At 41.7% G+C, this 25,962-nt stretch overlaps 1 protein-coding gene across 1 annotated transcript in view; it reads right to left on the minus strand.

Annotated features, from left to right (window-relative positions):
* TANC1 (tetratricopeptide repeat, ankyrin repeat and coiled-coil containing 1) overlaps positions 1-25,962 on the minus strand; it is a 157,630-nt gene that overhangs the window by 62,216 nt on the left and 69,452 nt on the right. Inside the window, exons 6-9 of the mRNA XM_006872044.1 lie at positions 13,722-13,985; positions 6,556-6,657; positions 5,203-5,484; positions 2,626-2,783 (exon numbers count right to left, since the gene is read on the minus strand). Of these exons, the coding sequence (XP_006872106.1) occupies positions 2,626-2,783; positions 5,203-5,484; positions 6,556-6,657; positions 13,722-13,985 (806 nt within the window). The remainder of the gene's footprint in view (positions 1-2,625; positions 2,784-5,202; positions 5,485-6,555; positions 6,658-13,721; positions 13,986-25,962) is intronic.

A 25,962-nucleotide genomic window follows, 5' to 3' on the forward strand; every position in this document is an offset into this window, starting at 1 on the left:
GGGAAATGGAATTGAAAGATAATGGAAATTTTCCATGAACTTCTTGACGCTGTCTTGTATTTCTTATTGTGGGTCACAGAAAGGAACTCAATAGTCAAGTAGCAGGGGTGACTCTGAAGTCTGCTGGATTCAACATTTCACATCATGCTGTGTGGGACTGCAGGATGAGCACTGGACTGCTAGATCAGTTTGAGCCTCAAGGTTGGGGGTTCAAACTCACCAGTTTGCTCCTCGGGAGCCCTACACAGGAGTTAGAAACAACTCAATGGCACTAACAATAACAACAAATCCCTGCATCACCAGCCATTCCTCAGAAACCCTATTCAGGGTGACTATGAGTTGGAACTGACTTCCATGGCACTTAACAACTGACTAGATGTGTGCTGTGAATCAGTGATGGGAGCATCAGGGCTGACCAGGCAAAGTGAGCAACAGCCATGATCTGGGAAGAAAAGAAAGGATCAGTTTCCATCATCAACCTCACCCACAAAGGGTTATCCTCACTAAGTTCCCTGAACCGTGGCCATCACTCTAGCTCCATTGCCTCAAAACCACCACTGCCCAAGAAGACCCAAGTGGCTAACTAGAACTGAGAGATGTAGCTGCCTAATGCTGGAAGGGCAATTTAAGAACCAGCGACAGACAAACATGAGCAGAGGAAAATTTCAGAAGGGCCTTGATGACCATGCAATTAGGATACAAAAGTAAGCCAAGTTTCTTTTACAACATCACAGGAAACCTCTGGCAGAAGACACAGGCAGCCAAGCGCCCCAAGCAATGGACTCCCTGGAAGAAGTCTGGGTCAAGTTCAAAGCTCCTAAACTTCTGGCTCTCATACCAAATTAAGGAGAACATATGCTTATAAGGATGGATTTGCTGTGAATGCACAACTTCTGCTGCTCAGAGAAGTTCTTTCAACCCAATGTTTGAGACACAAAGAAGATCCTACCCAGCATCTTATGATTGTTGTTGTTGTGTTGTTAGGTGCCATCAAGTCAGTACTGACTCATAGAGATCCTATGCACAGCAGAACGAAACACTGCCTGATCCTGGGGCAACCTCACCATTGTTGCCACACTTGAGTTCATCGATGCTGTCACTTGGCCAATCCATCTTGTTGGGGGTCTTCCTCTTTTTCTCTGACCCTCCACCTTACCAAGCATGATATCCTTCTCCAGCGACTGGTCCCTCCTGACAATATGTCCGAAGTATGAGAGACGAAGTTTGGCCATCCTGGCCTCCAAGGAGCACTCTGGCTTCAACACGGATCCCAGCATAGTAAACCATGTGGTTTTCAGATTTAAAATGGCCAATACTAGTCCATTTCAGCTCACTAATGCTTAAGATATCCATGTTTATGCATTCCATTTCATTTTTGACAACTTCCAATTTTCCCAGATTCATACTTGGTACATTCCGTGTTCCGATTTTCAATGGATGTTTACAGCTGTTTCTCTTCATTTTGTGTTCTTCCCCATCAGCAAATGAAGGTCCCGTGGACTTTTCTCCCATGGGCTTTACTCCATTCACTTCATCACGGTCCACTCTACTTTGAAGAAGCAGCTCTTCCCGGTAGCATTTTGAGTGCTTTCCAACCGGAGGGGTTCATTTTCCAGCACTATATCTGACAGTGTTTCTCTGCTATTCGTAAGGTTTTCAGTGACTAAATGTTCGCAAGTAGTTCATCACTCCTTCTTTCTAGTCTGGCTTCGTTTGGAAGCTCATCTGAAACCTGTTCACCACGGGTGACCCTGCTGGTATTTAAAATACCAGGAGCATAGCTTCCAGAATCACAGCAACTCACAAGCCACCACAGTACGATAAACTGACAGATGAGTGGTAAGGTAGATCTTTATTTTCATTAACATCTTTTATTTAGAGTAATGCGGTAAACTGTAATGTCTGTGTGGGCTGTTAAGGCTGGCAGTTCTAACTTACCAGCTGCTCCTTGGAAACCCTGTACAGGGTCGCTATGAGTCGGATCCTGACTCGATGGCACTTAGCAAGAAGAAACAACAGTCCTGTAGGATCAGGACTGGACTGAGAACACAATGTTAATGGTTCAAACCCACCAGATGCTTATACGGGGTTCACCATGAGTCAGAACCGACTCCATGGCACTTAATAACACATCACAACTTTGGAGGGCGCTGTGGCTCTGTAAGCACCAGATTGCAAGCCACAAGGTTGGTGATTTGAACCTACCAGTCACTCCGTGGGAGAAAGATGAGGCTTTTTGCTCCCACAAAGATTTAAAGCCTCGGAAACCCTATACAGTGTCGCTATGAGTCAGAATTGACTTAATGACATTCAACAACAACATCATCACAACTTTGGGGAGCACAGTGCCTCTGTATAATAAGCACTGGACTGCAAACCACAGTGATTTGAGTCTAACAGCCATTCTGTGAAGAGAAAGATGAGAATGTACAGCCTCAGAAACCCTATTCATTTAACTCCAAAGCATTTAACAATAACAATAATCACAACTTTGCTAAAAGCTATACCACTGCATTACCAGCTGTCATTTGTTTTAAGATCTTTTTATATTTCTCAAAAGCCAAACCAACAAATGTCTGTCTGTCTTTCTTTGGAAGGATCCCCCCCAAATCAAAAGCAGGTTACCTTAGAAGCGAGGTATTTCACTGCATCTTCTCTTGGTCTCTGGTTTTCAGGCGTACCAGATGCAGATCCAGAGGTTGTTTTAGCTGGGTGGGTACTACTTGAGGAAGAACTCGGTGAAAGTAGTGGAGTGAAAGGAAGATCTTGGGAGGGATCTAAAGCTGTAGGGAAAAACAGCAGTTTCATTACTTACAGCATCAGAATAAGGATTAAGGTGACATACTGAATGTATGTTTTGATTTCTTCCAGTATTGCCATAGGTAATGAGCATACATGCTACATGCATACATGCTACAGAATCCAAAAGGTCCAAATGAGGACACAAGTCCCGCTGTTTTCCCTGGATAATCGCTGTTTCCAACCTCCCTTTATGCAATACTTAATAAGTAAACAAACATTTTCTTGTTGTTCCTGAAAACAAACAGCAATTCAACAATTCCAATATGCACAATTCAGTGACGTGACTAATGTTTCAATGTAGTATTTTAAAAACTCAAAATGTTTCCCCAAAAGTTAAACACGGAATTATCATTATTATTAGGTGTCATTGAGTCAGTACCGACTCATAGCAACCCTAAACAGGACAGAATGAAACACTGTCTGACCCTGTGCCAACCTCACAATTGTGAGCCCACTGCTGCTGCCAGTGTGCCAATCCATCTCATTGGGGTCTTCCTTTTTTTCTCCAACCCTCCACTTTGGCAAACATGATATCCTTCTCCAGGGACTGGTCGCTCCTGGTAATATGTCTGAAGCATGAGAGACGGTCTGGTCACAAACTGGTTTTTCTAAGGAGTATTCTGACTATAATTCTTCCAACACAGCAATTCCATTCGCAGGCATACGAGGAGGCTTCAAAAAGTTCATGGAAAAATTCCATTCTCATTTAATTCAGATTTTCCACAAACTTTTTAAAGTCCCCGTAGTATGTCCGAGGGGTCCTGGTGTGGTACCCTAGGATAAGTACTGGACTGCTAGCTACAAGGTTGGTGTTTCAAATTCACCAGCTGCTCCTTAGAAATCATATACAGAGTCACTAGGAGTCAAAACCAACTCAACAACACTTAACAAGTGAACCCCAGAGACTCCAAAACAGAGATGCAAAAAGACACGTGTACACTAATGTTCACTGCAGTACCATTCACAATAGCCCAAAGGTGGAAGAAACCCAAATGCCCATCAATATATGTGTGGATAAAGGTACATACATACAATCAAATGGCACTTAGTCATCAAAATAAATCAACTAAAAAAATCAAAACCATTGCCAAAAAAAATCCATTAAGAACAAATAACATTTTAAATAAAAGCCAGGAGTGTCAGGGAGGGGATTACAGAGTGAGGCAGTAAGGTTGCTGTGTGCAGGTAGAGGGTTGGATCTACCAACTTAAATCAACAGTTTCTAGTTGGAGTTTTTTGATGTTTACAAGATTATATTCTCTGAATTTTAGATTCCTGCTTTCAAATTAACCTGAAATCTTCATTTTTATTAAAATTTCAACAATGTTTAAAGATCTACATAAAAACAAAAACAAAAAAACCTTTATCTACCAACACACCATCCCAGCTATTCAAGCTATTTTCAGTTGACCCAACTTCATTTCAGACCATTGTCTCTAAGCATTTACTCACATAGGTGTCACTGTGACACATATATAAGTTCATTTTCAACCTTTTCTATTTAGCATTATATTATAAAGAGGTTTCCATGTTATGGCATGAACTTCATATATAATATACTAATGGCTGTGTAATACGTCTGACCTATTAAAGTGCCAAAATGTTATTTAACACACTGAGGTAGGGTCAGACCATAGTTCCCAGAATGGGCACTTTTTCTTTTTTTTTTTTTTTTTTTAACTTTTTATTGTGAATTGATGAGGATACACAAACTAGATGAGTTTTCCATTTAACGATTCACACACATTTTGTTTCATGTCATTATTGTAATTCTCACAGTGTAACATTGCTTAAGCCACATCCTCTTTCTGTCTCCTATTTTCCATTCCTTTTTTCCTAACTGGATAAACACTTCTAAAATCAAAAGTCAGAAGTTTCATGGCTCATTATGTTTAAAGATCGTTGAGTTTGAGTGGGTTTGTTGTGTTAAATAGTCAACAGTCAAGCATTTGACCACTCTTTCCCCCTTTCTAATTGAGTCTTTATAATTTTGGTAACTTCGAAGACACGAAGAATGTAGATAGCAGGGTACAAAAGATTTCTGCATTGGGTTCCATTTGGCTTGTTCTATCAGGAGCCCAACTCTGGGTTTTTGAGCCCAAAGTCCACCAGGGCACTTGAGCAGGCCTTGGTGCCCCATTTCTGCCTATGCACAAAGGTCAGGGTCTAGACGCCAGGATGACAAGCTGGTCTTCCCTAGCTTATACTGGGTATGTTAGTGCTAAGACAGATGGAGGTATTAGAACAGTTCTTGAACATACGATTGCAGACCTGATCAAGAAGCTGGAACAATTAGGAAAAAAAAAAAAAAAGGCAATTTATGTCTACCCAAACAATCATTTTCCCCATCCATCATCTGTCACTATAATAAACTAGACAAGTGATTAAACAAGGACATACTTTTAGGTGATGAACTAGGGCTGTTGGATGCGATCTGTCTCATGCGACCTCCGTGGCAGCTAAGTGCCACCAACTTAGAAATGATTGCCGTCTTTCCAAATCCCACATTTCCAATGACAACAGCTCCTCTATTTTCTGCCAGTTCTGTGTTCCTTAAGTTTTCTTCAATCTGGTGAAAGAGCCAATCCCTCCCCACAAACACAGAGTCTGTCGTAATACTTGGTACTTCAAACAACAAGGGTTTCAACAAAATGTCTTGTGGCTTGTAGGGCGCAAACCGTGCTTAAAACAAAACAAAACAAAACAAAAAGATCATTATTGAAAAATAATGGCATAATTTTTATATATATAAAAAAAACCTCAGAATATATTGTCTCATGTGTTATATGTTCTTAGTAAAGCTTTTAGCTGCAACCCACAAGGAATCTGAAGCATTTCCATTCTGGTTCCATTAGTATTTCTGGTAGTACTTCATGTATCATACACATTGGTCTTACAAAAGTGTCCTAGAAAAATGACTTCCTAGTCTTTTCTTCATTACAAAATGGCCAATACCAGTCCATTTCAGCTCACTAATGCCTAAAATATTGATGTTTACGCATTCCATTTTATTTTCATTACATTGAGGTACAGGCATAGGTTGGAATAAGAGATGTCCAGGGGTCACACTATAATCTCGTTGTTTTACCATTTTTAAGACATGTTTTTTCCACTACTGTCTGAGTAAAATGGAAAAGTGTTTTCCTAGAGATAGGACCACAGTTCTCCTGGGGTGTAATGGTGCTTTGCCCATGTGATGAGGCAGCTGACCACACAATTGTGCATTCTGGATAGCCTCATGATGTGGCAATAGTCCAAGGAACTGAAATAAAGCCGATTCTATGTTGGTAATGGAAGTGGGGTGGCTCCATATGATAAGCATTGGACTGAGAACCACAAGGTCCGCAGTTTGAGTCCACCAGTCAGCTCAAGGGAGAAAGATGAGGCTTTTTGCTCCTGTGAAGATGTAAAGCCTTGAAAACTCTATACAGGCTCACTGAGTCAGAACCGACTGTAACATCGTAACAGCAACCAATTTTGGTATTTCTCTGTTCACTTCAAAATAACTTACTGCAGAATAATTTTCAATCACATCTACAGAAGGAATCCCCAAACTGTTAACGATGTCCCCTAGCATACCTTACAGAAAAAATTTAGCACACACACACACACATTTCACATTATTATTATTATTTTTTTAAAAAAAAGCTTGCTTAAATGCTGGTTAGCACACAGACATTCGCTGTTTTGTGAATGAGTTTTCATTATCACAAGAGATGTGAGAATAAATACCTTTAACTTCCTGTGCCCTACCTCCTGCTGTATTGTGCCATGGCAACCTAATGGACGTTCGAAGTGGAGCATTTCGCTGCCCATCTAAGTAGCTCAGATCTTCCAATTTGGTTGAGCTTGTCGCTGTAACATTAAACAAAAATTTAGTCTCTTCAAAGTTGAGTTTCATATCATACCCAAACTACTTTGCATTATAAATTACTAAAAAATTCAGTTCAAAACAATTTAAGCATTTTAAGTTTTTATTTGTTTGCCCCAGCTTATTTTCCCAGCATTATTATTCAGCAAAAAGGTGATTAAAAACAAGACTCCTGAAGTCTCCATCTAAAGTCATGTGGGTATGATTGCCATAATTCTCCACTATTCCTGGGAAGAGATAAGATAGACTGCACCATGAATTTTTATGAGGAACCTTGACAATCAAGTGTCACCCAGTGAAGTCTCAGTACCTACTGTTAATACATCTCATGGTGTTAGATGCCTCTCTGCTGCTCCTGGGAGCCCTCTGCTCTTGTTTAATTAATAAGAACTCCAACCTTGCTAATTAAACAAGCACTTTCTGTGTTTATCCCTCATCCCTCCACAGCTCATAAAATGCTAAAATAAGCCTCAGTAGCCACATGGACTTTTCCAGAAATAAAGATAGTTCTAAACTTCAAATGCTTTATGTGCATGCAGGTATGCATATAGGTTCCTGAACAGCATAAACAAGTTACCCTATTAACTTAAAAGCCGGTGTTTCAAGTCCACACAATGGCATCACAGTAAAAAAGGCCTGGATGTGCTTTTGTAAAGATGACAAGCAAGAAAGCCCGAAGGAGCAACCCACTCTATTTTTAGTATATAGATATATACAAGGGGGCTTCAAAGAGTTCATGGGAAAATTCCATTATCTTTCAATTCTATGTCCTACAAACTTTTGGATGCCCCCTCACATTGCTGAATCGTTTCTGACTCATAGTGATCCTGTATAGGGTTTCCGAGGAGCAGGTGGTGAGTTTTGAGGTTCAAACTGACCTTGTAGTCCAGTGCTTACCCTACAGTGTCATACCAGGACTACTTATACATAAATACATCTTTTTTTTTTACATTTAAAAAATAAATTAAACACATTTACCTCTGACAAAAATCAAGAAATTCAAAGCACACACATACCAGTACAAAAAAAAAATTAAGGGGCTATTTAAGAACACATACAAGTTGCTTTATAAAAATAACCAGTACAAAAGAATTTTGAGAATACTCAGCAAATGTTGGCAGCACATATGTACATGTTTTTGTCATCTTTTAGGGAAATCCTTTCTTATTTACATACATATCCTAGGTCTAGGTGAGAGTGGGGAGTGTCGCGACTCTGTAGGATCAGCCCTGGACTGTGAACCACAAGGTCAGTGGTCTGAGCCCACCAGCTGCTCTGTGAGAGGAAGATGAGGCTTTCTGCTCCATTAAAGATTTACAGCATTGGAAACCCTAGGCAGGGTTCACTATGAATCAGAACCGACCTGAGAGTACTTAAAAGCAATATCACGTGAGAGAAATCTAAATACAACTAACCTAATATGGTTTATAGACTAATGACCCTACATAAAATATTGCTGACCTTATTGTTGTTGTTAATGCCACTGAGTCGGTTCCGACTCTTATCGATCCTGAATCGGGTTTCAGAGGAACAGCTGAGACATATGATTATCTTCTAGGATAATAAAATATACCTGTAATTTGGAAACTAATGAGGAGGCTACACAGGGAGTTGTATTCAAAGACTTCAAGTGTTCTACGGACTGGAAAACACAGTGGGACCAAGTTGACAGAATCAGTCTAGGGCCATCTATCTTGTAGACACACTCTGGCTACCTTACAGACTCCAATGTAGTGCCCAGCACCATGTGTCCAATCTCAGCCTAAACGATTTCTCCTCCTGAGGCTGCACTACTTTTCTTTTCACTTTTGGCACAACCTCTTGCACTGACTCCTAACCAAAGTGTGGGCAGTTCAAATCCAAATTCAGCAACTACCTGGGTAGTAGCTCTGCAACCTACTTCTGTGATAGGAATGCCTACCTCTTACTAGTCTCTCCAAAGGGCCTCAAATATGTGTCCTACTCACTTTCCAATCTGGCTCCTGACTTTACAGCAGCAAACCTTTATACCCTGTGTCCCTCAGGCGCATAGCCTCAGCCTGTTTACACACCAGGTATGCATTGATGTGAACACTCCAAGCACACAGCCAACTTCTATGCAAACCTTACTCATTAATAAGATCCAATTAATCCCTTATGCAAACCAAAACTCACTTCCATTAAGTTGATTCTGACTCATTCAACCCCATGTGTAAAAGAGTAGACTTGAGTGCTCTTGGCACAATCTTTTATTTTCTTCTCCCAATTTATTTGAACTATTTATTGTGAATTGAGTGAAGATTTACAGAGCAAATAATCATCGGTTTTACATTCAGCCAGTTATAAATTTCACTTCATTACAATAACCGCAATCCCCTCCATGAACCATCCATTAACAGTATTCACCTCTATTTCCTTTAACTTCTCCCTGTGTCTCCTGCTCCCTTCATCTTTCCTCTGACAACTTCCTTCTTGTTGTATATGGCTGGCCTTGTCACTTATGTTTACGTGAGTTTACCCTGGTGTGGCGCTGTAGGATAAGTACTGGGTTGAAATGTTAGTTTGAACCTTAAGGTCAGCAGTTCAAACCCATCCATCACTCCTCAGAAGCCCAATAACAGGGTCGCTAAGGAGCTCTGGTAGTATAGTGATTACGAATCAGGCTGCTAACCTCACGATCAGCAGTTCAAAGCTACCACCCGTTCTGCAAGAAAAAGATGAGGTTTTCTGCTCCCGTAAAGATGTACAGCTTCGAAAACCCTACTCAGGGTCACTATGAATCGGAACCGACTCAACGGCACTTAACAACATTTGAGTTATGGTGTTGGAGAATATAAAGGTTATCATGGGCTGTCAGAAGAGTAAACAAATCCATGCTGGAAGAAGTACAAAGAGAATGCTACATAAAAGCTAGGATTGCAATACACTGTCTCTCACACTTTGGATATATTATCAGGAGGGACCAGTCCCTGGAGGACATTATGTTTGGTAAAGTGAAGGGTCGGCATAGAAGAGGAACAAGATGGAATGGTACAGTGGCAGCAGCAATGGACCCAAGTGAGACAACAGTCAAGAGGTTGGTGTGGACCAGCTAGCATTTCATTCTGTTGTGCAGGTCGCTGAGTCGGAACCGACTCTCTGACATGGACCAACAACACCACCAGCCCCCTATTGGCTGTCATCTTTATGGAAACAGTTTGTCAGGCCTTTCTTCAATGGAGCCACTGGGTGGTTTCAAAGCATCAACCTTTAGGCTAGCAGTGGTACCTCCCAGGTTCTCCTTACTAGGTCCTTCACAACCAGAACATGTGAAACTCCCAACAGGGCAACCAGACCACACCCACAACCCCAACCTCTGGGCAACAACAGCATAGGCTTCATCCTGGCCCCCTTGTGAGAACAGCTACCTTGTCAGGGTCCCAGTTGGATAGGGCAGCCACAGCCATCACCCATCAGCCTACTCACTTCCAAGCTGGAACTGCCATGAACATTTGACTTGCTGCTTCAACCCAGAGAATACCAAGACACATTGTTGTTGTTTAGTGCTGTCTAGCTGGTTCTGATCCATAGCAACCCTGTATAGGGTTTCCAAGGAGGAGCTGGTGAGTTTGCACCATCGACCTTGCGGTTCAAACCTACTTTGCAGTCCAGCTCATTAACCCACGGCACCACATTAGAGCCTCAAAATGTGGCTTGAGGACTCCCCAAGACACATTGTTGTTGTTGTTATTGTGAAGTGTTGTCAAGACGGTTTTGACCCATAGCGACCCTGTATAGAGTTTCCGAGGAGGAGATGGTGAGCTTGAACCGCCGACCTTGCAGTTCAAACTATTTCCTCCCCTTTCTCCATTCTGTATACTACATTCTGTTTACAACTTTATGACAATCCAAAAGATTAAAAACATTCAACTATAAAGAGCATGTGAATAAAGGATCATACAAACACACACAAAGCCCCAGTTTGACTCAGATGCAGAGTAGACAGTGAGATTTCAAATGTCTGTGTTTTCAGCTTTCCGGTCACCATGGCGCCAGCACCAAAATATGCAACAAAGCCCCTCAGCAATTCCACAGCTCTGTCTGAGGCTCTATTTCAAACATGAGTAAGCTGAGCTAAAAGGGACCATCACTCAGCAGAGCTGCAAGCCACCAGCTGCCAACTACCTCTGTATTCAAAGGCATTTTCAGAGTCACTGGAGTTGGACCAGAGCAATGAAACTTCAACTGCTTAGCTCTGCGTCCAGGTATTCCCCACCTACTCAGGCAGGTGGGGGACCACATTCTGCTTTCTTATACTTGCTTACAGCAGATTCTCGGACATTACCAGGAAAAGAATCAGACTGTCAGTATTTAACAACAAATGACTTCCAAATCCTAAATGCTATTCAGAGCCGAGGAAAATCACAGGCAAAGCAGTAATTTCTTGCTGCAATCAACCTACTGCTAACATTTGTACAACTTAATTATACACTAACTGCACACACACATAGTGTCTAAGACTGTATCTAAGATGCTGCAAGAAAGTGGTTTGGGGGTAGGGTAGAGCAGGGGGAACCATCTCTAAGTGGAGTACAAAGAAAAATCAGCTGAAAATGTCGTTGACGTATGGACCCTTCTCTCAAAGGTAAATGCCGGTAAGTTCAGGGTAACCATCAGTCGAGAGTTTCAGGAAAAATGAAAAATAATTATTTGTAGTTTTCCTGGAAAATTAAACTCTGATCTGTGAACCATTAGCCAAGAATTTCAAAAGCAGTTAATATTGGTAGAATCCAACTCCTAGATTATCTATGACATAATTTTAAAGGATTTCCATCTTGCTGTTTTCATTTTTAAGGCGAAAGGAGCCCAAGTTACACATTTTGATGTAAGATGCAGTTAAAACCAAACCGCAGCATTCCAAACCAGTCCCACTCCAACAGATACCTTTATAGAGAGAGTCTCCGGACAGTGAAAACATCTCCAAAACTAACCGACTTAACTGTGACAAACACAATTCTCACTGGATCAGACCTAACTGTCAACACAGATGCTAGAGCTTTGTACCAGGCTCAAATACAGAAGGACTAACAACCTTAGGAATTTGTTACCCACTCCCTCTCAGGGTGAGGGTCTTATGGGCAGCTGTGAAACGTGGTCTCACAGTACCCTTTCCTTACTTTGCCTGCACACACCAAGTCCTACACCAAATGGCCATTTGCTTGTGTTAGCATATAAATACTATTTCTAAGAGATGCCAGTATATGGTTCTTTACATACTACTTGAATCCAACTGGTTTCCTTCTGAGGTTTTCTTACTGCCCTGTTTGTGAAAACATGCCTTCTAATCACTAGACAAACACTTCTGTGGTATGTAATCGATACGACCCAACTAGTATTTTTTTTTAATGATACCATAACAATCTTGCCATTCCCTTTTAGGTGAGGCTCAACTTTGTGGTATAGGAGGGTCAGCAATGAAGGGGCTGCCGAGTTCCCAGCTTGTTAACAGACACTATAAAAGTCAGACACCTGCCTCCCTATTTCCTTCCAAAATTATGCTTTTTGTTTAAAAAATATGCAACACAGAAGAAATGAGCAAACTCATTAGGCCAGGCAGTGCCTGCTCAGGCCCAGAGGTAAAACCCTCCCATTCCCCAGGAGGTCAAGCTCAAGAGCCTGAGTAGAGTCTAATGAATGAGCACAGCGGAAATCAGAAAGGCCTGCTCTGTAATCACCACCAGCTCCTGGAAAATCTCAGCTCACACCCACTGTCACTCCACATGGCGGGAGACCACATAAAAGGCCATCAGGCCGAATACATAACCCTGAATGGAGTGCTTTTAACACTCTAGAAAGTAATGTATTAATGTGCTTCCTAATTTTAAAGTAGTTTGATTATGTTGAATCAAGTTTGCCATTTGTTGAAGTCAATATAAAAGCTGTCCAGTTCTGGGATAATATACTCGTCATAGCTAGGTAAATAGGAATGAAAAAAGAGCCATTTGTACAGCATGCTATATCAAAGGGCAGATGCTGGTGGGAGAACACAGAACTTTATGGCAGAATCATCACTCAATATTCATAATGTTCTCCAGTACTTCTCTCTGGCAGACATTCAAAATTCCTCTTCTGGAACAAGGCCATCTACTTCCTTTGAAAGTGAATTAAGAGTTGTGTCTCAGAACTTTCCCATTAGGGCTATTTACTTATCAGCTGCTTCAGAGTTACACTGTAAAAAAACAAAACCAAAAACAAAACACCCAACCACCACCAGAGTGACCTACACATCCTGAAGGAACAGAGCAAATCACAGAAAAACTCCTTTGATGTAAGAAAAAACAATCTGGGTCCCTCTTCTTCTTTGTAAAGGAGAAGATGTAAGCACTTCACTGGTAACAAAGAATGACCACAACTAGTTCCCTTTCGAAACTGAACCTAAGTGCATGCAGTTAGGAAACTCACAACCTTATACCAGATGTGCAAGCTCAGTGGCAGAGAGTCCCCACCCAAACTACTCCCCTTGTGTGAGGATTACCCACTACACCACCTCTCAACAGTCAGCAGTCACAGACTTCCCTCTCAGTCCCAGCAGCTGCAACTTGCTAAGCTTGTCTGTCTTGGCCGTGCTCATTTCTTCATCTGTGTGCCCTCGCTGCCAGCTGTGAGCTCCATTACAACTGCACTGAAACTCAACTTCACTTCTGTGGGATGGGACTTCATCATACGAAAATAATTTTGGAGGTTGGGTTAGAAACTCTTAGAGCTAATATTAACAATCCCCATTTACTGAGATGGAATAAGAAGTCATAAATTAACTCACACTTAAAATACCAAAAACCAAAGGGAGAGCTTCTCTACTTCTTTCTTTCACATGCAATGAACCATTTAGTCCAAGTCACAGACTATGGAATTCCAGCAAAGAGGAGTCAGTGGAAGACCACTGAGTGCAGCCTTACATGTGTATAGATGGAAGTGGCTGAGTTCCACCTAGATGAGATTCCAGCTGACAACTTACCACGGGGAGATAGTGAACACAGGAACACCTTAAGACCAAGTGAGATAATTCTTCTAGGGAGAGGCAAGGCCTTACCTGCAACTGAGTTGGGTCGTGGCATTATTAGCGAGCTGGAGCTCTGAGAATAAGGGACTGGACCATCTCCAGCTGAGGCTTCAGCTTTGGGCAGTAAGCTCTCCACTGACCCAGTGGTCTCCTCTTCTGCCACTGGGGAGCAATTATCTGCCCTGCGATCATGAAGCACTCCTTTCTGAACCCCCAACCTCAGACTTCCATCTTTATTCCATTCCAAACTGGAGCCACTCCGGTCATCATTTTCCGATGAACTTGTAATCGTGGCTGAAATGAGAGAACAAAATACTTTGAAGGATACCAGGCAGAAAGAGGGCTGTTGAGAGGTACAGCATACACACCACCCTTCTCCATAATCAATGGAGAGAGTTTTCCTGTTCACACAGATTTGTATCAAAATGTCTATACACTATATCCTGGTACGTTAGAAGAATGTTGCTTATCACGGAAATAAACATCTAAATCATTCTACAGGAAAAGGGAAAAAAAATGATTAAAAAAATAATGAAAAAGCTGTTTAAAAGTATCTCAGAGTTAACAGTAAATCTATGTAATTTCGAGATAACCTATCCTCTTTTTAATAAAGACAAATTGTTCACAGAAGAATTCATATCTTGTAAAATTCCTCCGAGCCTTTAAATAGTCTTTCCAAACTAACAACAGTTTATTGGAGGTGAAGTAACACAATGATTAAATGCATAAAAAGCAGCACAGAAGAAAATCTATGATAGTAAAAATGCAATTATAAAGTCAAAGAGAGAATTTGATCCTTAGATTTAAACTTTCTAACAACTGTTTAAGGTGATCCAGAGATACTGACTTAATTTTATTCCTTCAATGGTACAGAATGGAAAACCTCTATGTAAACAATGCAGGTAAAGTACCAGCATGGAAAATATAGTACAGAAGGAAAATTTGACCTCAAAGAAAAAAAACCTGCACGGAAGAAAAAGGGATGAAAACCCTTTTTCAAACCATCTTCCGCAAAGAGCAGGAGAAACATACTGAAGCAAAGATGCAATCCTCACTATGCCTAGTTCCTATGTTGTTGTTGTTATGTGCCATGGAGTTGGTTCCAACTCATAGCGACCCTGTACATGGTTTCCAAGGCGGTAAATCTTTATGGGAGCAGAAAACCTCATCTTTCTCCCATGGAACAGCTGGTAGTTTTGAACTGATGACCCTGATGTTAGCAGCCCAATTCATAACCACTACACTACCAGAGCTCCTTCTGCCTAGTTCCTACAGCCACCTCTAATGTGAAGAACTGGAGTCACACATTATCCCCTTGAAACCACAAACCACTGAGTCACTCATACCACACTGCCGCTGACCTGACACTGGCTTGGAACACTGCCAGCTTCCCTGTCCAGAGATCCCTTTTTGTACTTTGTTTGGTTTTCAGCAGTCCAGACTTTTACCTTCAAGTCTGTTAAATGGGAGTACTTAGTTCAGCTGCCTGTGGTGGGTTAGTGTTGAACTGCTCACTGCAAGGTCAGCAGTTCAAACCCACCAACCACTCCACAAGAGAAAGATGAGGCTGTGTGCTCCCATAAAGATTTACAGTCTCAGAAATCCTGAATAGGGTCGCTATGAGACAGAATTAACTTATGGCAGTGGGTATAAATACACTATGATGACACACACACTTTCAACCAGTTGGTGAATCAGATCAAAAGGAGTCAGCTATTTAGGACCAAAGGTTTGAAGGGATTTTGTTTTGAGTCTTTTTATAATAGTCTTTGAGGTTCATAAGTAATCAAAGACAAAACCATTTCCTCACTGTGACCTCAGGGAGTCTTGTCATGAACTCTAGCAGACTTTACTCCCAAGACTCTAGTCTGGGCTTTCAAACTCTGGTATCTCCCTGCTTAAACACCTCACCTAAGTTAAGAGTTCTAAACTAAGAAGTGAGAGTTGTGATTTGTATTCTTAATTTGGGGGCACATGTTTTTAAACCGAAAAGCAAAGCCAAAGTCAGGTTTTTCCTCATTTGCTCTCCCTAAGTGCCACAGGATTCAGCTGTCGAATTTTCAGCTTCCAAGTGTGAAAGCCAGGATCAATTCCCACCCAATGTACTTCATGTGTGGCTTCCACATTGCTAGGCTACTGAACAGATTTTGATGGTGTTTCCAGACTAAGATAGACTAGGAACAAAGGCCTGGAAATTTACTTCCAAAAAGCAGTCAAGGAAATGGAAACCCTAATGACTAATGACTCCCAACCAGTTATGGGGATGATGTATGGCCTGACAGAGTTTCATTCTGTTGTGCATGAGACTGCCTTAAATCGGGCTGAGCCAACTCAATGTCAGCTAACAGCAGCAGCAGCAGCAAGTGTCAGAGACACAAGGAGAATCAAACCACAGGTCTATGTCCTATTTGAACCTCAGGCCATAGTACCCAAAGGACTTGGGGTCCCCCAAAGCAGCTGAGAGCAAGCAAAACCTCAGGGGCTGCAGTAAGCAGGTGCCCAGGACTTGGATGGGTAGAAACTTTCCAGTTCTGGCAGGGTTTTGAGAAAGGAAAATAGGTGGGGGAGGAAGTCCCAGACGGGGTAGCCATCTTAAAGGTAGCGTACTGCAGCTCTCTGGGAGTTCTGAATCTCACCTGAGAGAGGTATCAACCGGTCCACACACCAGGGCTCAGAGAGGCAGGTAGTTGAGCAGCTCTGAAGCCACACGCCCACCCACAGAAGATGCCCCACTGAGATTTCCCCACTTCACAACTATCATTTCCTGAGATCCACTACCAACCCCAGCATAAACTACTTAAAGCATGACCAGGGTACTTCCATCTTGGCTTGGTTCCCATCAGACCCTGAAGCAAATCCAACCAGGCAGATAGAGGCCAGAGTCAAACTTCCCAAAACAACCAGGAATTACATCAAATAGCACAGCTCTACCATGCCCAAGAAACAATAAGCTCCTCTATTTTTCTCTCAGGCTAAAAGGAATTCAAACTCTGACTCAAGTTATCCCAGCCACCTTCAAGTTAACACACACACACTCTCTCTCTAAATTACGGCCAAATCTTAACTATGATGGCTTTTAAAAAACCCTAAAAGATTAAGAGCAGATTATTTTATTTACACTGTGGCATTTTCTGATGACTGCATAATCTTTGAAGTTCCCTGTTGTTAAGTGCCGACCAGTTGGTTCCATCCAGTTGGTTCCGACTCATAGCAACCCTGTATAGGGTTTCCGAAGAGCAGCTGGTGAGCTTGAACCACAAACCTTGCGGTTCAATCAACACTGCAGTCCAGCACATTAACCCAAAGTGCCACACGAGGACTCCCCAAAATTTTGTAACCTTTTTATCCTTCAAACAGGACAGATGTCAGTTTGTCAGTTAAGGCTTGGCATCATCACCTCAACTGGGTCTCAGCCACTCTTTCAAAACGTGGGATTCTGTGACAAGGAATTTATCAGGCGTGAATTTTCATCACACTGGGAGGGGAGGCTGTGCCACAGAGTTCACTTTTCAGCTAGGTTTTGTAATCTCACGGATTCACATATGTTACTTCTGATTCTCAGGGTAGTGTGAAAATACCTTTTAGCCAGGTACAATGTCTTCTCTTCCTCTGTAGCAATAGCACAATGGGTCAGATCAGCTAGTGTCACAGAACTGTAAGACTTCTAAAGCACTTTCTTGATGTATTAGGGCATATACATATACTTTACAGATAAAGAAACAGACGGTGATCACACACACACACACACACACAACACACAAACACACGGTAGTACTGTGTCTAATACCAGTTCTCCTGAATGCACATACAACATGCTTTTAACACTCCCTCTGTCTTGCACAGCACTCCAAAGATACAAGCAGTTCTGTAAACATCTGTGGCTCACAAACTCAGGGATAAAAGATATTGTGAGTTCATGAAGTCTGCTTTGTTCAACACAGTAATCCGCTCATTCATCAAATGTTTTGCTATGTAAAGGTTCTACCACCCCACCCCCCAAAATGTCCTCTTTCCTTCCCAACTTTTCTTCACTTGCTCTTTTGTCTTTTGAAAGTTCCTTCTCTATGGGAAGGAATGTACACAAAGCAGATCCAGCATCTCAGGGTATGGTCTTGGTACTGGTATTTTTTAAAGGCTCCCCAGGTGAGTCAGATATGCAGGGGGCTTTGAAAACTTTGTGGGAAAATGGAATGAAAAGATAATGGAATTTTCTAACACTAAGCACCCTCATGACCCTAGGGAGCACCCAGATCATGGAGTCCTGGTGTGACGCTGTGGACTAATGCGTCAGACTGCAAAGTCGTTTGAACTGCCAGGTCAGTGATTCAAGCTCACCAGCTGCTCCTTCGAGATCCTATACAGGGTTGCTATGGGTCAGAATCGACTCAACTGCATTTAACAACAAGCAACAAACACCCTCATGAGAGCTTGTAAGCCAGCCACTTTGTGCCTTTACAGCCCCCAATTTTGATAGTCAAAGTTATCCGTCCTATCAACCCAGTGTACTGAGGAGACATGCTTGATCCTTGAGATGAAGAATCCTTCCCTATTTGGTTGGAATTTGGGGCAGTTTCATCTATCAGCAAAGGTCCAGTTGATCAGGTTGTAACAATTTATATTAGCTTAGTGACAGAAACCCTACTGAATAGTTAGTTTTCTTCTTGTCCAGCTGGGTCTGATGATGAGGGGGATAGGATTCTATGATTCAGTTGTAATAAGGCGAATGGCAATTGTCACAACTGTAAAAAGAAGAGGTGTAACTAAAAGGGGAGATTAAAAAGCAGTTATTCTGTCATTTCTGGAACAGAGGACCCTAGGACCATCAAGAGGGAAGAGCATGAGAGGAACGAGGGATCCTAACCACAAAAGCAGCGGCAACAGAGATGGTGGAAAAGGTGATGGCGTAGAGAGAGCAGCAAAGGACTCAGACCCATAGACTGAGAAAGGCAGTGAGCCTGGGGACAGGAAGCTGGCATACAAAATGTGTCCTTTGGACATTTACATGAATATATATTTTCAATGTGGTATGTGTACATCAAAAAAAGAAAAAAGGTAATAGAGGTAAATACTGTTGGCTGAGGGTTCATGGAGGAGATTGTAATCATTACAATGATTTTCTGAATATAAAACTGATGGTCTGTCCCTGTAAACCTTCACTCACTTAATATACAATAAAAGCTTAAAAAGAAAATGGAATTTTCAAGGAATGTTTTGCAGAACTCTGGTATGTGCCACCAGAACAGAATTCTCTCTTTGAGCTGATTAAAAGACAATAGGGGGAAAGTTCAAGGGACTTGGGTTCAAAACCCCCCATTTGAGGACCCATAAGAAGGTTCACCTCTCAGGACCCAGTACCAGAAGTGGGTGCATTTTTGTTTTTGCTGTGCAAATATCATTTTAGGTATATGATTTCTTTCTCTTTACACTGGCTATTTGACAACAAAATAGTAAAATATTCTTCCCATTTATAAGCAAAATGAATAAGGCTTATATTAGAATAGCAGTTATATAATTCATAAATCCAAGTAGCTGAGAGGCATGTTCAGATGTTTCTACTAGTCTTACATGATCAGAACAGTTGTAGATGCTCACCACTTCCTTATCTCCTTTCCCCAACTCCTATTCACAATGAAAAAGAAAAACCTGGTTTTATTAAATGTCTATTTGTATTTCAAATCCTTGATTGGGAACAGAGGGTGTGGGGAAATAAGTATAAATTAAGCATTTTTAAGGCAAAAAGCAAGGAGCTCTGGTAACGTAGTGGTTACGAATCGGGCTGTGAACTGCAAGGTCAGCAGTTCGAAACTACCAGCGGCTCCAAGGGAAAAAGATGGGGCTTTCTGCGCCAGTAAAGAAACCCTGTACAGGGTCACTATGGGTTGGAACCGACTCGACAGCACTTAACAACAACAACAACAAGGCAAAAACTAATAGTAGCAACCTGGTATGGTGCTGTAGGATAAACACTGGACTGCTAAGTGCAAGATGGCATTTCAAACCTACCAGTCACTCCTTGGAAACCCTATGCAGGGTCGCTGTGACTCAATGGCACTTAACAAGAACAACAGGAGTATTACACTAGTACTTACTATATGCTGGGCTTTGTTCTAAGTCCTTAACGTATTTCAACTCAGTCCATGTATCAACCCCTCACATCCTCAAGCTGCGCTCTACAACCTGTTCTGATCATGCAGTGCTATTAGCAAGATCTCAGCGTACACCCTAAATGTCCGTATTTATAAGTTATGGCCCGGTATGACTCTATTATAATAAAAACATGCATAAAAATAAACATTTTTAAAGGATGAGAAAACCTGAAATGTTCTTCAAGCACTTCACAGACTGTCCTCGAGTCTCCATTTTCAAAGCAAGGATGGTCTTATACAGAAAACAACTAGTCCCTTTCTGGGTTGTGGAGAAAATGAGATGTGAGGACACCTGTAAAAGACCTCATGCGTCATGATACTCAAGAAGGTATACCTCCTTGTGCACCTCAAAATAAAATAAAATGAACCTCCATACTCACTTTCATGGTTAATAGGGAGAGTTTAGAAATTAAAGCACTGGACCAGTAAGTTTAAAAAAGGGACATGCAGCTGCTTATAAAAACAGGAGACAGGAAAAGGGACTATAAATGAAAATTCAACTACTTTAGCGACTTGCCTCTTTGACCAGGCTGAACAAAGATCTCCAACAACTTTAGACAGACGGCAAGGAAACAAGCAGAGAGAAAGATGAAGAAGCAATGTGACGAATATCCTATCTTGTTCACCGGTGGGAGGCTGTGTTCCTCATCCTTGCACCAACATCTAACTGGTTTGCACCAACATGCCCTGAGTGACGAAGGTGAAGACTGCACACATAAAACCAGCATGCTTTACACCTTGATCAGAAAGGCCAGACTAGACTTTCTCCACCCTCTTTCTAGCCTAGTATCTGCCCTGTCAAACCAAAATCCCCATGAGAACCGAGTCTGAGGCTCACCGGAGCCACAGCTTTTACATCCCTCAGCCTAACAGGAGTAGGTTCCATTAGGTTCTCAGGCTAACTAACCCTCTTCCAGAATGCCAAGGGGAGGGGGCCAGTTTGAGTTACCTCTTGCTTCAGGGGACTGTCTGGTTTCTCCTTCTGGATCTGCCCAGGAACAAACAGCTTGGATTTCTGGTCAGCCCTGCCTAATATGCCGCGGGCCCAGCTTGCCTTCTGGCTTTGAACAGAGAGTCCTTTACTTTGGATTGTGACAGAAAGATCTCTGTACCAAATCTCCAGCTCGGTGTTCACTGGGGTTGCGTAAGGTGTGCTCTGCCGTGACATGCAGCAAGGCCAGGGACCTGAGCCATGCATTCATGGCATCGTTCAGCAGGCCTTTTGATTTTGGAAACACCTAAAGGAAGTCATTGGGGCAGGGTGGTGGGGAAGGGATGTTAGGAGCACCCACCCTGCTCAGCGCCACACTGTCCAAACTCGATCTGACATAGCAGAGACAGCCTTTGGGACTGAAACATTACATTTTCTAGCAGCAGCCATGTGGCATGGGGCTTGGTAAAACTAGCAATAACTATACACAGAATGCACAGACAGTGGAGCTTTGCATATAGTGCTATGATTCCAAGCAGAAAGGGCATATGGCATTATTCTGTTGTTGGGTGCTGTCATGGCAATTGGACTCACAGGAGCCTCATATGACAGGAGAACTGTCTGAGGCTGTAATATTTACAGAGGCAGATCACCAAGTCTTTCTCTAGCAGAGTCACTCAGTGGCTTTAAACTGCCAACCGGATTGATTAGCAGTCAATGGCTAAACAGTTGCATCCCCAGGACTCTTTGATTGCACATATGGTGGTGATGGTTGTGTGCTGTGGAGTTGGTTCCAACTCTTACGGGGTTTCCGAGCTGTAAATCTTTATGGGTATAGAAAGCCTCATCTGGTACATTCACACTTTTGACCTTGTGGTTAGCAGACCAGCTCGTAAACCACTATACTACCAGGGTTCCTTTATGGCTCAAACAGTGGTTGGTATTATTATTCTATACCTTCAACCAGCGTTTCAAACCTGGCCATTTCAGTTATATCCCACTCCAGATATATGGAATCAGAATATACATTTTAATGAAAATACATTAAGAATGAGGATCTTGTTAGAAGCCCTGCCTACTAACATACAGTATCCATCAAAAGTGTCAGTCATTGCCACATTTTAAACTCTTTACGCAATTTAAAATTTGCCCAGATCCTCCACAGAACATTCTTTGATTCTCCAGGTGGGTAGATTTTGAAAGCAGACACTGTGCCTTATTGTTAACATCTCAGTACCAAGCACACATGTGCCTTTTGTTGTTGTTAAGTGCTGTCGAGTCGGTTTAAACTCATAGCAATCCTGTGTAGGGTTTCCAAGGAGTGGCTGGTGGGTTTGAACTACTAACCTACAGGTTCAGTGCTTATTCTAAAGTGCTTGGTACATGGTTGTTGTTGTTAAGTGCCACTGAGTTAGTTCTGACCCATAGCGATTCTATATAGGGTTTCTGAGGAGTGACTGGTGAACTTGAACTGCCGACCTTACAGTTCAAATGGCTCTGAAGTCTTGCACATTAACCCACAGTGCCACACCAGGACTCATCACCAATAAATACATGCTAAACCACAGAACAGCCTGAAGAAACCAAGATAATGAAAGTACAACAGGAGCTATGCTGGTTCAAATCATCAGAAGGATTCTCTCTCTCACTCTTGCTCTCTCTCTCTCTCTCTCTCACACACACACACACATTAAATCTATTACCAAATTATATATGTAAAGAAAAAATTTCCTCCTCTACCCAAGACATAGAAAACTGCTATAATTAAGGATGATTTTTTAAATTGCAGGCAATGCAGCAAAATGAATATTAATACAGATTGAAAACACTCTAAATAGTTATTACCAAATCAATTTTAAAAGCACTTCAAATTGGTGACGAGCAAAGTGATAGATGCAAAAAAGCAGCATGAGCATAAAATAAAAATGAAAGAATTTACGAGTTAAAAATGAAACTAGAACAACTGATTCATCTCTTTGTACTTGTGCATCTGATTATTTCACCTAGAATATGAAGGCCAGGAAAGAAAACCTCCCAAGCTTCCTCTTTCATTTTACAATTCTCAGAGGGGGGAAGAGTAAAGGGAAGATTAAAGTCAATCTATGAGAAGTTTTTTCTTATGTCCCAAGCAACTGGGAAGAACACAAAGATGAGCAAACTCGAGCAAGCACCAGCAGGATACTAACCAAGTGTCCAGTATTTCACTGAAAACCACGTCCACAGGGAAAGTGTTTCTGTGAAGGTATTCCACTGTCTTCATTTATACCAACCAACCTCTCAGCTTCAAACAAGTGCAAGCCAAAGGCAGCAAGCAGGAAGAGACTAGAGGTTCATGGCTTACCCTTTTCAAATTCTGAGCACTGAATCATCCTGAAATCTACCTGAGGAATGTAGTGGCTTATGAGTTCTAGCACAGGTGTTGGGGAACCGGCAGGCAGTTGACACACCTGCTGTGTGGCTGACCCACCCATTTGGCTGTGCAGTGTCCTTCTCCCAGGGTGGAGCTGGCTTCACACCATCACAGTCCACTTCCCCTAAGGAGACACGCTGCAGGCACTAAGAAAACAGGGACTACATATTTCCATAGTAAGAGAAGACAGGAAAGAAAGGGAGTAAACAGAATGACTACCTTCTAATGGAGACTTTCCCTTAGACAAAAATTTTTCTATTTGCTGCCTTTAAAGTCCTTCTCTTGCACATTGACCATTGTAATTGTTAAGTGCCGTTGAATCAGTTTCAACTCATGACGACGAAAAATAGGGGTTTCAAGGTGAGTTTGAATCACCGTTCTTGTGGTCAGCAGTCCAGCGCTTATCCTACAGCACCATACCAGGAGTCCAAATCAAGCATTAATAAATAGCAAATTTGGGGGGTAGGGTCTTGATAAGAAAATTGGTTTTTGTTTCTCTTCATTCAATCTCTACCCTCCCTTCTTCCTAACAGGAGAAATTTTCTTAAAATGTGTGTTTGTATATACGCCATACATCCACACATACATACAAGGAGTCCTGGGGCACACTAGTTAAGTGCTTGGCTGCTAACAAAGGTCAGCCGTTGGAACCTATGAGTTGTTCCAGGGGAGAAATATGTGGCAAGTGGGCTTCCGTAAAGATTTATAAGCTTTGGAAATCCTATGGGACAGTTCTACTCTGTCCTATGTGGTTACTATGAGTCGGAATGGATTCAGTGACAACAGGCTTATAAATGTATGTAGTATGAAGATATGCATGCATATATCAAAGAGCCCTGCTGGCCAATGGTTGAGCTCTCAGTTATGAACTGAAATGTACCAGCCACTCTGAGGCAGACACATGTGGTAGTGTGCTTCAGTACAGACTGCAGACTTGCCAATTCTATGGGTTATTCTACTCTGCTCTATGGGGTCGTTCTGAGTTGCAATCAACTAGGCTGCAACTAGTTTGGTTTTATGTATATATAAGGAACCCTGGTGGTGCGAGCGTTTTAGTGCTCAGCTGTTAACAGAAAGGTCAGTGGTTTGAATCCACCCAATACTCCAAGAGAGAAAAGACTGGCAACATGCTCCCATAAAAGCTACAGCCTAGGAAACCCTATGGGGTAAGTTGTATTCTGTTTCATATGGTTGCTAGGAGTCAGAATCGTCTTGGCAGTACCCAACAATTATAACAACATATATATGTAAAATATTTATTTTGATAAGTTGAGTGTCATCGAGTCTATTCCGACTCATAGCGACCCTGTATAGGGCTTCCTAGGAGCCAATCTTGTGGTTAGCAGTCCAGTGATCATTCTACAGCAAAATTTTTTTGAGTGAAGCTTATTATTTGGAGTCCTAGTGTGAATATAAACAAAATTCTAATAATAAGCTTAACTCGAAAAATTGCTTTTAAAACCACTCTTTTTATTGATGCCTTTTCTGGTCAGACACACATTCTTTATTATTTCCTAAGCTAACATTAATTAATATAGGTTACAATTTCCAATTACAACAGCTGGAAACAAGTCATATTCTAAGGAGTGTCACAAGAAACAATGCTGTTTCCCCCTCTCAGGCACTGAGGAAACACCTTTAAAAGCATCTTTAGTCCTTTATAAAGTTTGTCTTTTCTAAGTAAGATCACTGGAATGCTGCTCTATGGTGACTGGGTACAGCTGGGTTTCATGTTTAGAAGGCTTTCATGTTGCAAATTTGAAAATCAGAAACTGGCTGCTAAGAAATGCCAGTGATTTCAATGTTTAAAGAACTTTAAATAATAAAAAAAGAGATTCATAGGGAATTCAGTTAATGCTGTACCACTCAAACTGTATGTCTACATGACAGAATTATTAGGTTTCTGAAGACATATATGTCAGAGAAACTTGAACCTTCTGAAATGGGATGAAGTGGATTACATAATAAATTTGGATCAGGGAGGGGAAGGTTCTATTACACCATGGCCTTCATAAAAAAAAAAGGCTGGAAAAGGGCTAATCAATCTTTCCTTAGTAGTCTTCATTTCTTAGAGTAGTTTTAGGGTTACAGAAAATTGTGCAGAAGAGAATTTCCATATATGGCTCACCCTTCCCCTGCACATCATTTCTCCTCTTAACATCTTGTATTCCTCAGATACATTTTTTGCAATTACTGAAATGACATTAATACACTGTTAATAAAGAAAAGCCACAGTTTTCATTAGGGGTCACTCTTTGTGAGGCAGAATTCTATGGGTTTTGACAAATGCTTGTCATGTCTACCATTACAGTATCATACAGGGCATCTCTATTACACTCCAAGTGCCCTGTGCTCACCTATTAATCCTTCCCCTTAAAAATCAATTTGTCTAATGGTCACTAGCATGTCCTTTCTCTTAGTAAGCAGTTCCTAAAAAGAAAATTCTCTTCACCTGCAATATGTCAAAATCAGTGGATGCTGAACACAGGCAGGGCACCCCATGACAGCCCGAGAAAGTTGCCCGGGCATGCAGAAACATAGCAACCCTGTTCTGTATCTGCTGGCCAACACTATTCAGGTGACATGCAAGCAGCATGAATAGTAAGGAAGGCTCAGGAACTAGTATTGTTTGACATTTCCTCTAAATGTCCTAAATAAATTCTACTAATAATGCCACTGTAGGATAAGCTAACCTCAAAGTTGGTGGTTCAAATTGCTCTCAGAAACCCTATAGAAACTTGCTGTGAGTTGGAATCAATTCAATGGCACACAACAATAATAATA

The sequence above is a fragment of the Chrysochloris asiatica genome, unplaced genomic scaffold (genome assembly GCF_000296735.1).
Source record: "Chrysochloris asiatica unplaced genomic scaffold, ChrAsi1.0 scaffold00181, whole genome shotgun sequence".
Lineage (NCBI taxonomy): Eukaryota > Metazoa > Chordata > Mammalia > Afrosoricida > Chrysochloridae > Chrysochloris > Chrysochloris asiatica.